This window comes from Haliotis cracherodii, unplaced genomic scaffold (assembly GCF_022045235.1).
Source record: "Haliotis cracherodii isolate W230 unplaced genomic scaffold, xgHalCrac1.p SCAF_12, whole genome shotgun sequence".
Taxonomy (NCBI): Eukaryota; Metazoa; Mollusca; class Gastropoda; order Lepetellida; family Haliotidae; genus Haliotis; species Haliotis cracherodii.
The window spans coordinates 24131472-24145584 of NW_027266267.1; the positions used below are offsets into that span (position 1 = coordinate 24131472).

The window sequence follows — 14113 nt, forward strand, 5'->3', positions numbered from 1 at the left end:
AAGGGAGCTCTCTGCCGTCATTCGAACTTTGAACAGATTCCACGAAGGAACAGTATTTTGTAGCCTCTTTGCTAAAGAAAATTTGAGCCTTATTGATATTTTGCTTATTTCAGGTTGCATTTTGTGTTTTGCAGATATAATAGGAAAAGATGTATAATTTGGCTACAATCTAATACATTTTCATAATTATATGCTCTATACAATCTAGATACATTAGGTCTGCAAATGTAGCAGAATTAGGACACCCATATGTCTTAAAAACAAAAAGAAACAAGATTTTAGAAAATAGAAATATGTACAAAAGTTGCAAAATTATCCTATTTTTAGCGTGTTTCTGTATAAAATCACCATAAGTGTTACAATAATGCTTAATGTTGTTCCGAAATCACAGGAAGTATTCATGTATACCCCCTCTTGAATGGGAAAATCAATATCCCGAATACTAGATTGGCTACAAGAACAAATGAGGTGTCTTATCTAACTAATTTTAACATGATAAAATTATTGGAATGATTAATTTTATCGTTGGGATCATATTTATCTCAATATTCAAAATGGGGTCACCAACGATGTAGCATTTAAGGTATACTCAACTATAAAAGAAACGCACATGCCGGATAAGTTTGAAGGGTTATATCTTGGAAACTATATGAACTGGAAAGACATTTTTTGTAGGTGATTAAAGCTAAAATGTTGAATTTAACAAATCTCTTAGTAACGACTAAAATTGATCATGCTAAAAGTATTAAACATTTATCCCTCTCATGTATGCAATTGTTGTTACTGTTAATCCCACTCATGTATGCTATTGTTGTTACTGTTAATCCTCTACCGTTAATCCTCCACCTACTATATATCTTCTGTACGATGTCCCTCATTCAGTCTTGCTTGACAGCGGTATAAGGATCTATACCGAAACGTCGCTTTTTACAGTATTAAGGAGGGGAGGTGAAATGGGGTTTAACGTCGCGTCCAAGATTATTGCACTTATATAGCGACGTGCATGCACGTGTATGTGTTTGTGTGGCTGCTTGTACTAGTCCGGACTGATGCCGATTTATAGTGCTAGCCATATATAGCACACTGAGATACCATGCCACAGTTGAACATGAATACCCTACTCAGACACAGTATACTGACTCCGAGCCGACCAGTCCTTGTATTAGCCCCTTAATGCCAAGCGCCAGACAGGGTAACAACAAGTACCATCTTTTAACGTCTTTTGGTATGACGCGGCAGGGGATAGAAAACCCCGGACCTTCCGCTCTCCGGGCGGACGCTCTACCACTAGACCACAGAGGCGGTCCAGTATTAAGGAAGTTGTTATCCATGATACATTGTGTCTACCACGAATAATGTACGTTTGTTCTAAATAATGGGTGCTACGACAATCATTGCACAACACATGACGCACGTTTAGGTGTTACGTCGATCTTAACGCAATGAATGACGTGCGTTTATGTTAATTTTGGTGTTGCGACAATCGTACCATTAACTTTTTATTCATGATAAATCACGGCATTATCGGCTTCTGTACGTATGTGTGCTTGGAAGTGCTCAGTAGATTTCGCCGGGAATGTGAATCGAAGTCGTCCGTTAGAGTTTACGTCATTTCAACACTATAGTCCCGTGAAAGATTATGGCCGTTAAAGGGTTCATTTATACCGGCATGAAAGGCAGTTTTGCGGCCATGTGACAGGCCTCTTATCCAATGGAAATCAATATATCGTGTAAACTTCAAAAACTATTGAACATTAAACATTGTCTGGCTGTACTTGTAAAATCAGGGGCGGTCGGGTAGCTAAGTGGTTTAAGCGTTCGCTCGTCACGCCGAAGACACGGTTTCGATTCAATGTGTGAAGCCCATTTCTGGTGTCCCCCCAACGTGATATTGCTGGAATATTGTTAAAAGCGGCGTAAAACCATACTCACACTCACTCACTTATAAAAACAATGAACTGTCGTTCAAAGAAGCTTCAAGCACATTACAAATGTTTAATTAAGTTACTGCATCTTACCGAGACATAACGTGACTCAAATGAAAGTAACAACATCAAACATAGTTCGCTCTCTTGAAATGTCAGTGTCACGTCGTAATTAAGCACCTCTTTTCTGTATCTGACCTCAAGCCTGTACATTGAAATGGATATAAACTAAGCGGCAAAAGAAAGTATAGGTTGTCAATTTGTAATTTTCCTAAAAACAGCGATAACTAGTGGAATATGACTGCCCAGGAACAGGTACCAAAAAGCACCTCACCCGAACGCGCCACCTTTGACAGCGCTCGTGCGGTGACAAAAAAAATGGTGAAACAGGTTTCCCGCCTATGGCATAAACTGCACGTGCATGTTAGCTGTATAAATGCGTTCGTCTGCAGGGTATAACCACACGTGATGAAAGCACACAAAAGAAATGCCACGACTGTCACAGGAGCAGAGAGAGAGAGAGAGCCATCGGTATGGCCGAAATGGGGGCAACACAGGTCCAAATTGCCAGAAGGTTTGGTTGTACACCATTGACAGTAGCCAGGCTGATTCAACGGTACAGGCAGACAGGGAGGACACAGGACAGAAAGTCGATTTAACATGTTTAACAGAGAACGAGTTTATCGACACGGAGGGGAACGTTTGGCTCCGGTGTGTATTCGAGAGGTCCATCCATTCGGCGGGGGAGATGTCATGGTGTGGGGCGGTATTTGTGGAGATCAGAAGACTGACGTCATCGATGAGGCGGCGTATCACAGCATGCATTGAGGCAGCTGGAGGTCATACACGCTATTGAAGGCAACTGTGTCGACAATGAACTTGTAGTGTGTCTGACAATTTTTGGGTGACATTTCAGACAACTTTTGAAAATGAAATTTCTTACCCCACCATTGTTTACCTTGAGCTTACATTACCTGTGAATGCACAATTTCATTCAAACTGTGGTTGATCAATCATTTGTTACCCCTCCCTAGATTATTTTATAATTCACAACAAAACCTCTTCTTGTTATTTTTTTATCGATAATGGAACTCGACTTATACTTTCTTTTGCCGCCCAGTTTATTAGCGTACATATGTGGTTGGATTAATATTTCTCCTGGTTAAAACATGTTCACCGTCAAACCAGAGCTATGCTTGCCATACGAGACGACAGACTGGATGAACGGGCCTGTTGTGTAACCTGTAACCGTGTACATCGGATTGGAGCCGTTTGAAGAGATGCAGGTGTCAAGTAGGCCATGGCCAGGTGAGCTAACAATGTTCTGATAAACACTCAGACTACACAACGGGCACCACGTGATCATGGGAGACATAAGTACAGTAAACTACGGTTATAACGAACTCAAAGGGACCACTAATTTTAGTTCGTTATAACCGTAGTTCGTTATAAGCATATATAAACAGCATATATACAGCGAATGGCCGGGACTTAAAAGTAAGTTCGTTATATCCGTCAGATCGTTATAAGCGTGTTCGTTATAAACGTAGTTTACTGTAATTAAAGATTTTCTGCTGTACATTCATTATGTTAATGAGCACTCTACACCTCCAAGACCAACATATATAAAAACGTGTTCCTTTGGCAAAACTTAGCTTTTAAAACGATAAACAATCAAGTTGCAAGCACCACGTAGGAATCTACGAAACACAGTATGGAGCAATCACTGTGTATTTTACTTACATAATGTACCGACATAGGCCAAAGGTAAAAAAGCGGGTCACGTGCAGCGTTATGCGTGAAATCAAAATAGTTTTAGTTTCGTTTGAGGACGGTAAATAAAATTACATCTGTTTTTCACTTACCCAGAACGGACCACCGCAGAATTGTTCAAACGAGCCCATATCCTCGCATCACCAACATGCACAGCACACTTTCAAATATCCATGTGTAAGACCCTCCCTCAGCAGCCCCCGTCAGCAGCCGGTCTGCGTGGCCAGTGAAGCATAGCGTGGGACATTGTACTGTATTTTGAACCCGCGGGAAACATGGAGGTCACATTATTATATATGCACTCTGTATTAACGTTCTGATTTAAGAAAGCATTTACATGTAGCTAACGGTGTATTTGATTAACGTGTTATAGTTGTAATGTCTATGCGTTCATTTAAAGTAAACTACGGTTATAACGAACTCAAAGGGACCACCCATTTTAGTTCGTAATAAATGTAGTTCGTTATAAGCATATATATAGCAGATATGCAACACATGGCCGGGGCTAACAAGTAAGTTCGTTATATCGGTCAGTTCGTTATAAGCGTGTTCGTTATAACCGTAGTTTACTGTATATGTAAGTTATCATCATGACCATCAAACATTGTATTTGTTATTACGTATGTTTTGCGTTTTAACGTCTTGGGTGATTAACTTTCAATTTGATTCATGTTCATGAAAATATCCACATATTTCCACACGCTTTCTAAACATACTTTATAAGTGTTAGAACTTAAGATTGATGCGCTCAGTTGAATCAACATGTGGGACGCTGTGTGTTTAAATAGTTGACATGAGGCAGGTGATGAACTGGAGCTCTTATGCTCCACTCTCTTGATGGATTATGCTGAGATACAGTAACGTAAGGACATAAACCTCACTGCCAGACATTTATTGCATCATTAGCAGCCTTTTAACCTTAAACTAGTGTGTCTCCCAGATTCTCGAGACTACATTAAAAAAGAATGATTTGGCAAGTCTAGATTGCCTCAGCTCTGTTCTGGGGGCTCCATTTGGATTTTATCATTTTATGCTGTAGATATATGTTTTTAATTAAGATAACTTTATTCCTGGGACTAAATGTCAGTCTAACCCTTATCCACAAAGGCCCTCTGGAGATTCTTTGTGCCTTTCGAGTGAAGAGAGATTGTAAAGCAATGGAACATCACTACGTTAATACTTCTTTAATTTAAAAAAAAAGTGTCAATTAATTCATTATAACGTTAATTTGGAAAAACAATATTTCAAATCACAATAACCACCTTTGATTGAAACAACTGCTTTTACGACCTCATCACCACTGAAGCTAATGTTTAAAGAGAAAAACTTCTATCTCTATCGTTGTCGGAAGGCAAATTCAATTCTACCGAAGAGTGCTTGATTGTGATTTAAATGAGATAATTAATTCTCCTATGAGTGATGTCCCGTCACGGCAGTGTCGTGCCGTGTAGAACTAAACCTGGCATTTTAAAGCCATGAACCTTTTACATATTCATAAGAAATATCCATTATACAATTTCGACAATATCATGAGCATGTGTTTATGAATCACTTTCATATAGTGGGGGCGGTCAGGTAGCCTAGTGGTTAAAGCGTTCACTCGTCACGCCGAAGACCCGGGTTCGATTCCCGACATGGGTACAATGTGTGAAGCCCATTTCTGGTATCCCCCACCGTGATATTGCTGGAATATTGCTAAAAGCGGCGTTAAACCAAACTTACTCACTCACACTCACTCACTCATATAGTGAGTGGGTTCGCGAAAAAGTGAGCGTGTCCTTCCACCCGGGTGGCACACTTCACAAATACACGCACATGTAAATAAAATGTTGATCTTAAACAACACAGAAACATATACTTCAAGTCAAAACAGGGAATTACATCGGACATAATTTTCGTCACTGTTGTGCCAAATTTGGAAATGTCCACCTCTCCAAGCTTGTTGAACTGTCTGTTTGTGTGCTCACTTTTGTTGAATCACTGCGCTACACACGTTTATTACACTTGTCTATTATTATAAAGCATACTAATGTCAAAAAACTAAAAAAATGATGTCGCTTCCATCAAAATCACGCATCAAAGAGTTGGCGTTCTGTCATGGGCAAACACGTGACTGTCAAACTTTAGCGTGGAATACATGATGCATAGCTGTACACTGAAATCACCTATATGTCGTAATTGTATGCCCAAGGTGTTGCCGGGTCAAAATACGTCTCAAATGCCCCCTGTGTGTCGTAATTGTACGCCCTAGGTGTTGCCGGGTCAACATACGTCCCAAATGCCCCCTGTATCTCATAACTGTAAGCCCTAGGTGTTGCCAGGTCAACATACGTCCCAAATGCCCCCTGTATGTCATAATTGTAAGCGCTAGGTGTTGCCGGGTCAACATACGTCTCAAATGGCCCCTGTATCTCGTAATCGTAAGCCCTAGGTGTTGCCGGGTCAACATACGTCTCAAATGGCCCCTGTATCTCGTAATCGTAAGCCCTAGGTGTTGCCGGGTCAACATACGTCTCAAATGCCCGCTGTATCTCGTAATTATAAGCCCTAGGTGTTGCCGGGTCAACATACGTCTCAAATGCCCACTGTATCTCATAATTGTAAGCCCTAGGTGTTGCCGGGTAAACATACGTCTCAAATGCCCCCTGTATCTCATAATTGTAAGCCCTAGGTGTTGCCGGGTCAACATACGTCTCAAATGCCCCCTGTATCTCATAACTGTAAGCCCTAGGTGTTGCCGGGTCAACATACGTCTCAAATGCCCCCTGTATCTCATAATTGTAAGCCCTAGGTGTTGCCGGGTCAACATACGTCTCAAATGCCCCCTGTATCTCATAACTGTAAGCCCTAGGTGTTGCCGGGTCAACATACGTCTCAAATGCCCCCTGTATCTCATAACTGTAAGCCCTAGGTGTTGCCGGGTCTACATACGTCTCAAATGCCCCCTGTATCTCATAATCGTAAGCCCTAGGTGTTGCCGGGTCTACATACGTCTCAAATGCCCCCTGTATCTCATAATCGTAAGCCCTAGGTGTTGCCGGGTCAACATACGTCTCAAGTGCCCCCTGTATCTCATAATTGTACGCCCTAGGTGTTGCCGGGTAAACATACGTCTCAAATGCTCCCTGTATGTCGTAATTGTACGCCCTAGGTGTTGCCGGGTAAACATACGTCTCAAATGCTCCCTGTATGTCGTAATTGTACGCCCTAGGTGTTGCCGGGTCAACATACGTCCAACATACTCCCTGTATGTCGTAATTGTACGCCCTAGGTGTTGCCGGGTCAACATACGTCTCAAATGCTCCCTGTATGTCGTAAATGTACGCCGTAGGTGTTGCTGGGTCAACATACGTCTCAAATGCCTGGGTGTTTCCCGGGTCAACATACAGCAAAATGTCCCCTGTTTCTCGTAATTGTAAGCCCTAGGTCTTACCGGGTCAATATACGTCCAAACTTCCCCTGTTACTCGTAATAACACTTCCCAAATGTCCCCCGTTTCTCGTAATTCCAAACCAAAGGTGTTGCCGGGTAAACATACGTCTCAAATGCTCCCTGTATGTCGTAATTGTACGCCCTAGGTGTTGCCGGGTAAACATACGTCTCAAATGCTCCCTGTATGTCGTAATTGTACGCCCTAGGTGTTGCCGGGTCAACATACGTCCAACATACTCCCTGTATGTCGTAATTGTACGCCCTAGGTGTTGCCGGGTCAACATACGTCTCAAATGCTCCCTGTATGTCGTAAATGTACACCGTAGGTGTTGCTGGGTCAACATACGTCTCAAGTGCCTGGGTGTTTCCCGGGTCAACATACAGCAAAATGTCCCCTGTTTCTCGTAATTGTAAGCCCTAGGTCTTACCGGGTCAATATACGTCCAAACTTCCCCTGTTACTCGTAATAACACTTCCCAAATGTCCCCCGTTTCTCGTAATTCCAAACCAAAGGTGTTGCCGGGTAAACATACGTCTCAAATGCTCCCTGTATGTCGTAATTGTACGCCCTAGGTGTTGCCGGGTAAACATACGTCTCAAATGCTCCCTGTATGTCGTAATTGTACGCCCTAGGTGTTGCCGGGTCAACATACGTCCAACATACTCCCTGTATGTCGTAATTGTACGCCCTAGGTGTTGCCGGGTCAACATACGTCTCAAATGCTCCCTGTATGTCGTAAATGTACACCGTAGGTGTTGCTGGGTCAACATACGTCTCAAGTGCCTGGGTGTTTCCCGGGTCAACATACAGCAAAATGTCCCCTGTTTCTCGTAATTGTAAGCCCTAGGTCTTACCGGGTCAATATACGTCCAAACTTCCCCTGTTACTCGTAATAACACTTCCCAAATGTCCCCCGTTTCTCGTAATTGTAAGCCCTAGGTCTTACCGGGTCAATATACGTCCAAACTTCCCCTGTTACTCGTAATAACACTTCCCAAATGTCCCCCGTTTCTCGTAATTGTAAGCCCTAGGTCTTACCGGGTCAATATACGTCCAAACTTCCCCTGTTACTCGTAATACTCATTTTATGCTGTAGATATATGTTTTTAATTAAGATAACTTTATTCCTGGGACTAAATGTCAGTCTAACCCTTATCCACAAAGGCCCTCTGGAGATTCTTTGTGCCTTTCGAGTGAAGAGAGATTGTAAAGCAATGGAACATCACTACGTTAATACTTCTTTAATTTAAAAAAAAAGTGTCAATTAATTCATTATAACGTTAATTTGGAAAAACAATATTTCAAATCACAATAACCACCTTTGATTGAAACAACTGCTTTTACGACCTCATCACCACTGAAGCTAATGTTTAAAGAGAAAAACTTCTATCTCTATCGTTGTCGGAAGGCAAATTCAATTCTACCGAAGAGTGCTTGATTGTGATTTAAATGAGATAATTAATTCTCCTATGAGTGATGTCCCGTCACGGCAGTGTCGTGCCGTGTAGAACTAAACCTGGCATTTTAAAGCCATGAACCTTTTACATATTCATAAGAAATATCCATTATACAATTTCGACAATATCATGAGCATGTGTTTATGAATCACTTTCATATAGTGGGGGCGGTCAGGTAGCCTAGTGGTTAAAGCGTTCACTCGTCACGCCGAAGACCCGGGTTCGATTCCCGACATGGGTACAATGTGTGAAGCCCATTTCTGGTATCCCCCACCGTGATATTGCTGGAATATTGCTAAAAGCGGCGTTAAACCAAACTTACTCACTCACACTCACTCACTCATATAGTGAGTGGGTTCGCGAAAAAGTGAGCGTGTCCTTCCACCCGGGTGGCACACTTCACAAATACACGCACATGTAAATAAAATGTTGATCTTAAACAACACAGAAACATATACTTCAAGTCAAAACAGGGAATTACATCGGACATAATTTTCGTCACTGTTGTGCCAAATTTGGAAATGTCCACCTCTCCAAGCTTGTTGAACTGTCTGTTTGTGTGCTCACTTTTGTTGAATCACTGCGCTACACACGTTTATTACACTTGTCTATTATTATAAAGCATACTAATGTCAAAAAACTAAAAAAATGATGTCGCTTCCATCAAAATCACGCATCAAAGAGTTGGCGTTCTGTCATGGGCAAACACGTGACTGTCAAACTTTAGCGTGGAATACATGATGCATAGCTGTACACTGAAATCACCTATATGTCGTAATTGTATGCCCAAGGTGTTGCCGGGTCAAAATACGTCTCAAATGCCCCCTGTGTGTCGTAATTGTACGCCCTAGGTGTTGCCGGGTCAACATACGTCCCAAATGCCCCCTGTATCTCATAACTGTAAGCCCTAGGTGTTGCCAGGTCAACATACGTCCCAAATGCCCCCTGTATCTCATAATTGTAAGCGCTAGGTGTTGCCGGGTCAACATACGTCTCAAATGGCCCCTGTATCTCGTAATCGTAAGCCCTAGGTGTTGCCGGGTCAACATACGTCTCAAATGGCCCCTGTATCTCGTAATCGTAAGCCCTAGGTGTTGCCGGGTCAACATACGTCTCAAATGCCCGCTGTATCTCGTAATTATAAGCCCTAGGTGTTGCCGGGTCAACATACGTCTCAAATGCCCACTGTATCTCATAATTGTAAGCCCTAGGTGTTGCCGGGTAAACATACGTCTCAAATGCCCCCTGTATCTCATAACTGTAAGCCCTAGGTGTTGCCGGGTCAACATACGTCTCAAATGCCCCCTGTATCTCATAATTGTAAGCCCTAGGTGTTGCCGGGTCAACATACGTCTCAAATGCCCCCTGTATCTCATAACTGTAAGCCCTAGGTGTTGCCGGGTCAACATACGTCTCAAATGCCCCCTGTATCTCATAACTGTAAGCCCTAGGTGTTGCCGGGTCTACATACGTCTCAAATGCCCCCTGTATCTCATAATCGTAAGCCCTAGGTGTTGCCGGGTCTACATACGTCTCAAATGCCCCCTGTATCTCATAATCGTAAGCCCTAGGTGTTGCCGGGTCAACATACGTCTCAAGTGCCCCCTGTATCTCATAATTGTACGCCCTAGGTGTTGCCGGGTAAACATACGTCTCAAATGCTCCCTGTATGTCGTAATTGTACGCCCTAGGTGTTGCCGGGTAAACATACGTCTCAAATGCTCCCTGTATGTCGTAATTGTACGCCCTAGGTGTTGTCGGGTCAACATACGTCCAACATACTCCCTGTATGTCGTAATTGTACGCCCTAGGTGTTGCCGGGTCAACATACGTCTCAAATGCTCCCTGTATGTCGTAAATGTACGCCGTAGGTGTTGCTGGGTCAACATACGTCTCAAATGCCTGGGTGTTTCCCGGGTCAACATACAGCAAAATGTCCCCTGTTTCTCGTAATTGTAAGCCCTAGGTCTTACCGGGTCAATATACGTCCAAACTTCCCCTGTTACTCGTAATAACACTTCCCAAATGTCCCCCGTTTCTCGTAATTCCAAACCAAAGGTGTTGCCGGGTAAACATACGTCTCAAATGCTCCCTGTATGTCGTAATTGTACGCCCTAGGTGTTGCCGGGTAAACATACGTCTCAAATGCTCCCTGTATGTCGTAATTGTACGCCCTAGGTGTTGCCGGGTCAACATACGTCCAACATACTCCCTGTATGTCGTAATTGTACGCCCTAGGTGTTGCCGGGTCAACATACGTCTCAAATGCTCCCTGTATGTCGTAAATGTACACCGTAGGTGTTGCTGGGTCAACATACGTCTCAAGTGCCTGGGTGTTTCCCGGGTCAACATACAGCAAAATGTCCCCTGTTTCTCGTAATTGTAAGCCCTAGGTCTTACCGGGTCAATATACGTCCAAACTTCCCCTGTTACTCGTAATAACACTTCCCAAATGTCCCCCGTTTCTCGTAATTGTAAGCCCTAGGTCTTACCGGGTCAATATACGTCCAAACTTCCCCTGTTACTCGTAATAACACTTCCCAAATGTCCCCCGTTTCTCGTAATTGTAAGCCCTAGGTCTTACCGGGTCAATATACGTCCAAACTTCCCCTGTTACTCGTAATAACACTTCCCAAATGTCCCCCGTTTCTCGTAATTGTAAGCCCTAGGTCTTACCGGGTCAATATACGTCCAAACTTCCCCTGTTACTCGTAATAACACTTCCCAAATGTCCCCCGTTTCTCGTAATTGTAAGCCCTAGGTCTTACCGGGTCAATATACGTCCAAACTTCCCCTGTTACTCGTAATAACACTTCCCAAATGTCCCCCGTTTCTCGTAATTGTAAGCCCTAGGTCTTACCGGGTCAATATACGTCCAAACTTCCCCTGTTACTCGTAATACTCATTTTATGCTGTAGATATATGTTTTTAATTAAGATAACTTTATTCCTGGGACTAAATGTCAGTCTAACCCTTATCCACAAAGGCCCTCTGGAGATTCTTTGTGCCTTTCGAGTGAAGAGAGATTGTAAAGCAATGGAACATCACTACGTTAATACTTCTTTAATTTAAAAAAAAAGTGTCAATTAATTCATTATAACGTTAATTTGGAAAAACAATATTTCAAATCACAATAACCACCTTTGATTGAAACAACTGCTTTTACGACCTCATCACCACTGAAGCTAATGTTTAAAGAGAAAAACTTCTATCTCTATCGTTGTCGGAAGGCAAATTCAATTCTACCGAAGAGTGCTTGATTGTGATTTAAATGAGATAATTAATTCTCCTATGAGTGATGTCCCGTCACGGCAGTGTCGTGCCGTGTAGAACTAAACCTGGCATTTTAAAGCCATGAACCTTTTACATATTCATAAGAAATATCCATTATACAATTTCGACAATATCATGAGCATGTGTTTATGAATCACTTTCATATAGTGGGGGCGGTCAGGTAGCCTAGTGGTTAAAGCGTTCACTCGTCACGCCGAAGACCCGGGTTCGATTCCCGACATGGGTACAATGTGTGAAGCCCATTTCTGGTATCCCCCACCGTGATATTGCTGGAATATTGCTAAAAGCGGCGTTAAACCAAACTTACTCACTCACACTCACTCACTCATATAGTGAGTGGGTTCGCGAAAAAGTGAGCGTGTCCTTCCACCCGGGTGGCACACTTCACAAATACACGCACATGTAAATAAAATGTTGATCTTAAACAACACAGAAACATATACTTCAAGTCAAAACAGGGAATTACATCGGACATAATTTTCGTCACTGTTGTGCCAAATTTGGAAATGTCCACCTCTCCAAGCTTGTTGAACTGTCTGTGTGTGCTCACTTTTGTTGAATCACTGCGCTACACACGTTTATTACACTTGTCTATTATTATAAAGCATACTAATGTCAAAAAACTAAAAAAATGATGTCGCTTCCATCAAAATCACGCATCAAAGAGTTGGCGTTCTGTCATGGGCAAACACGTGACTGTCAAACTTTAGCGTGGAATACATGATGCATAGCTGTACACTGAAATCACCTATATGTCGTAATTGTATGCCCAAGGTGTTGCCGGGTCAAAATACGTCTCAAATGCCCCCTGTGTGTCGTAATTGTACGCCCTAGGTGTTGCCGGGTCAACATACGTCCCAAATGCCCCCTGTATCTCATAACTGTAAGCCCTAGGTGTTGCCAGGTCAACATACGTCCCAAATGCCCCCTGTATCTCATAATTGTAAGCGCTAGGTGTTGCCGGGTCAACATACGTCTCAAATGGCCCCTGTATCTCGTAATCGTAAGCCCTAGGTGTTGCCGGGTCAACATACGTCTCAAATGGCCCCTGTATCTCGTAATCGTAAGCCCTAGGTGTTGCCGGGTCAACATACGTCTCAAATGCCCGCTGTATCTCGTAATTATAAGCCCTAGGTGTTGCCGGGTCAACATACGTCTCAAATGCCCACTGTATCTCATAATTGTAAGCCCTAGGTGTTGCCGGGTAAACATACGTCTCAAATGCCCCCTGTATCTCATAACTGTAAGCCCTAGGTGTTGCCGGGTCAACATACGTCTCAAATGCCCCCTGTATCTCATAATTGTAAGCCCTAGGTGTTGCCGGGTCAACATACGTCTCAAATGCCCCCTGTATCTCATAACTGTAAGCCCTAGGTGTTGCCGGGTCAACATACGTCTCAAATGCCCCCTGTATCTCATAACTGTAAGCCCTAGGTGTTGCCAGGTCAACATACGTCCCAAATGCCCCCTGTATCTCATAATTGTAAGCGCTAGGTGTTGCCGGGTCAACATACGTCTCAAATGGCCCCTGTATCTCGTAATCGTAAGCCCTAGGTGTTGCCGGGTCAACATACGTCTCAAATGGCCCCTGTATCTCGTAATCGTAAGCCCTAGGTGTTGCCGGGTCAACATACGTCTCAAATGCCCGCTGTATCTCGTAATTATAAGCCCTAGGTGTTGCCGGGTCAACATACGTCTCAAATGCCCACTGTATCTCATAATTGTAAGCCCTAGGTGTTGCCGGGTAAACATACGTCTCAAATGCCCCCTGTATCTCATAACTGTAAGCCCTAGGTGTTGCCGGGTCAACATACGTCTCAAATGCCCCCTGTATCTCATAATTGTAAGCCCTAGGTGTTGCCGGGTCAACATACGTCTCAAATGCCCCCTGTATCTCATAACTGTAAGCCCTAGGTGTTGCCGGGTCAACATACGTCTCAAATGCCCCCTGTATCTCATAACTGTAAGCCCTAGGTGTTGCCGGGTCTACATACGTCTCAAATGCCCCCTGTATCTCATAATCGTAAGCCCTAGGTGTTGCCGGGTCTACATACGTCTCAAATGCCCCCTGTATCTCATAATCGTAAGCCCTAGGTGTTGCCGGGTCAACATACGTCTCAAGTGCCCCCTGTATCTCATAATTGTACGCCCTAGGTGTTGCCGGGTAAACATACGTCTCAAATGCTCCCTGTATGTCGTAATTGTACGCCCTAGGTGTTGCCGGGTAAACA

At 43.3% G+C, this 14113-nt stretch overlaps 1 protein-coding gene across 1 annotated transcript in view; it reads right to left on the reverse strand.

The window, feature by feature from the left end:
• LOC139457687 (multidrug resistance-associated protein 1-like) overlaps positions 1 to 3829 on the reverse strand; it is a 53097-nt gene extending 49268 nt beyond the window's left edge. The window contains exon 1 of the mRNA XM_071239042.1: positions 3791 to 3829. Within this exon, the coding sequence (XP_071095143.1) occupies positions 3791 to 3829 (39 nt within the window). The remainder of the gene's footprint in view (positions 1 to 3790) is intronic.
• Between the last annotated feature and the right edge of the window lie 10284 nt (positions 3830 to 14113).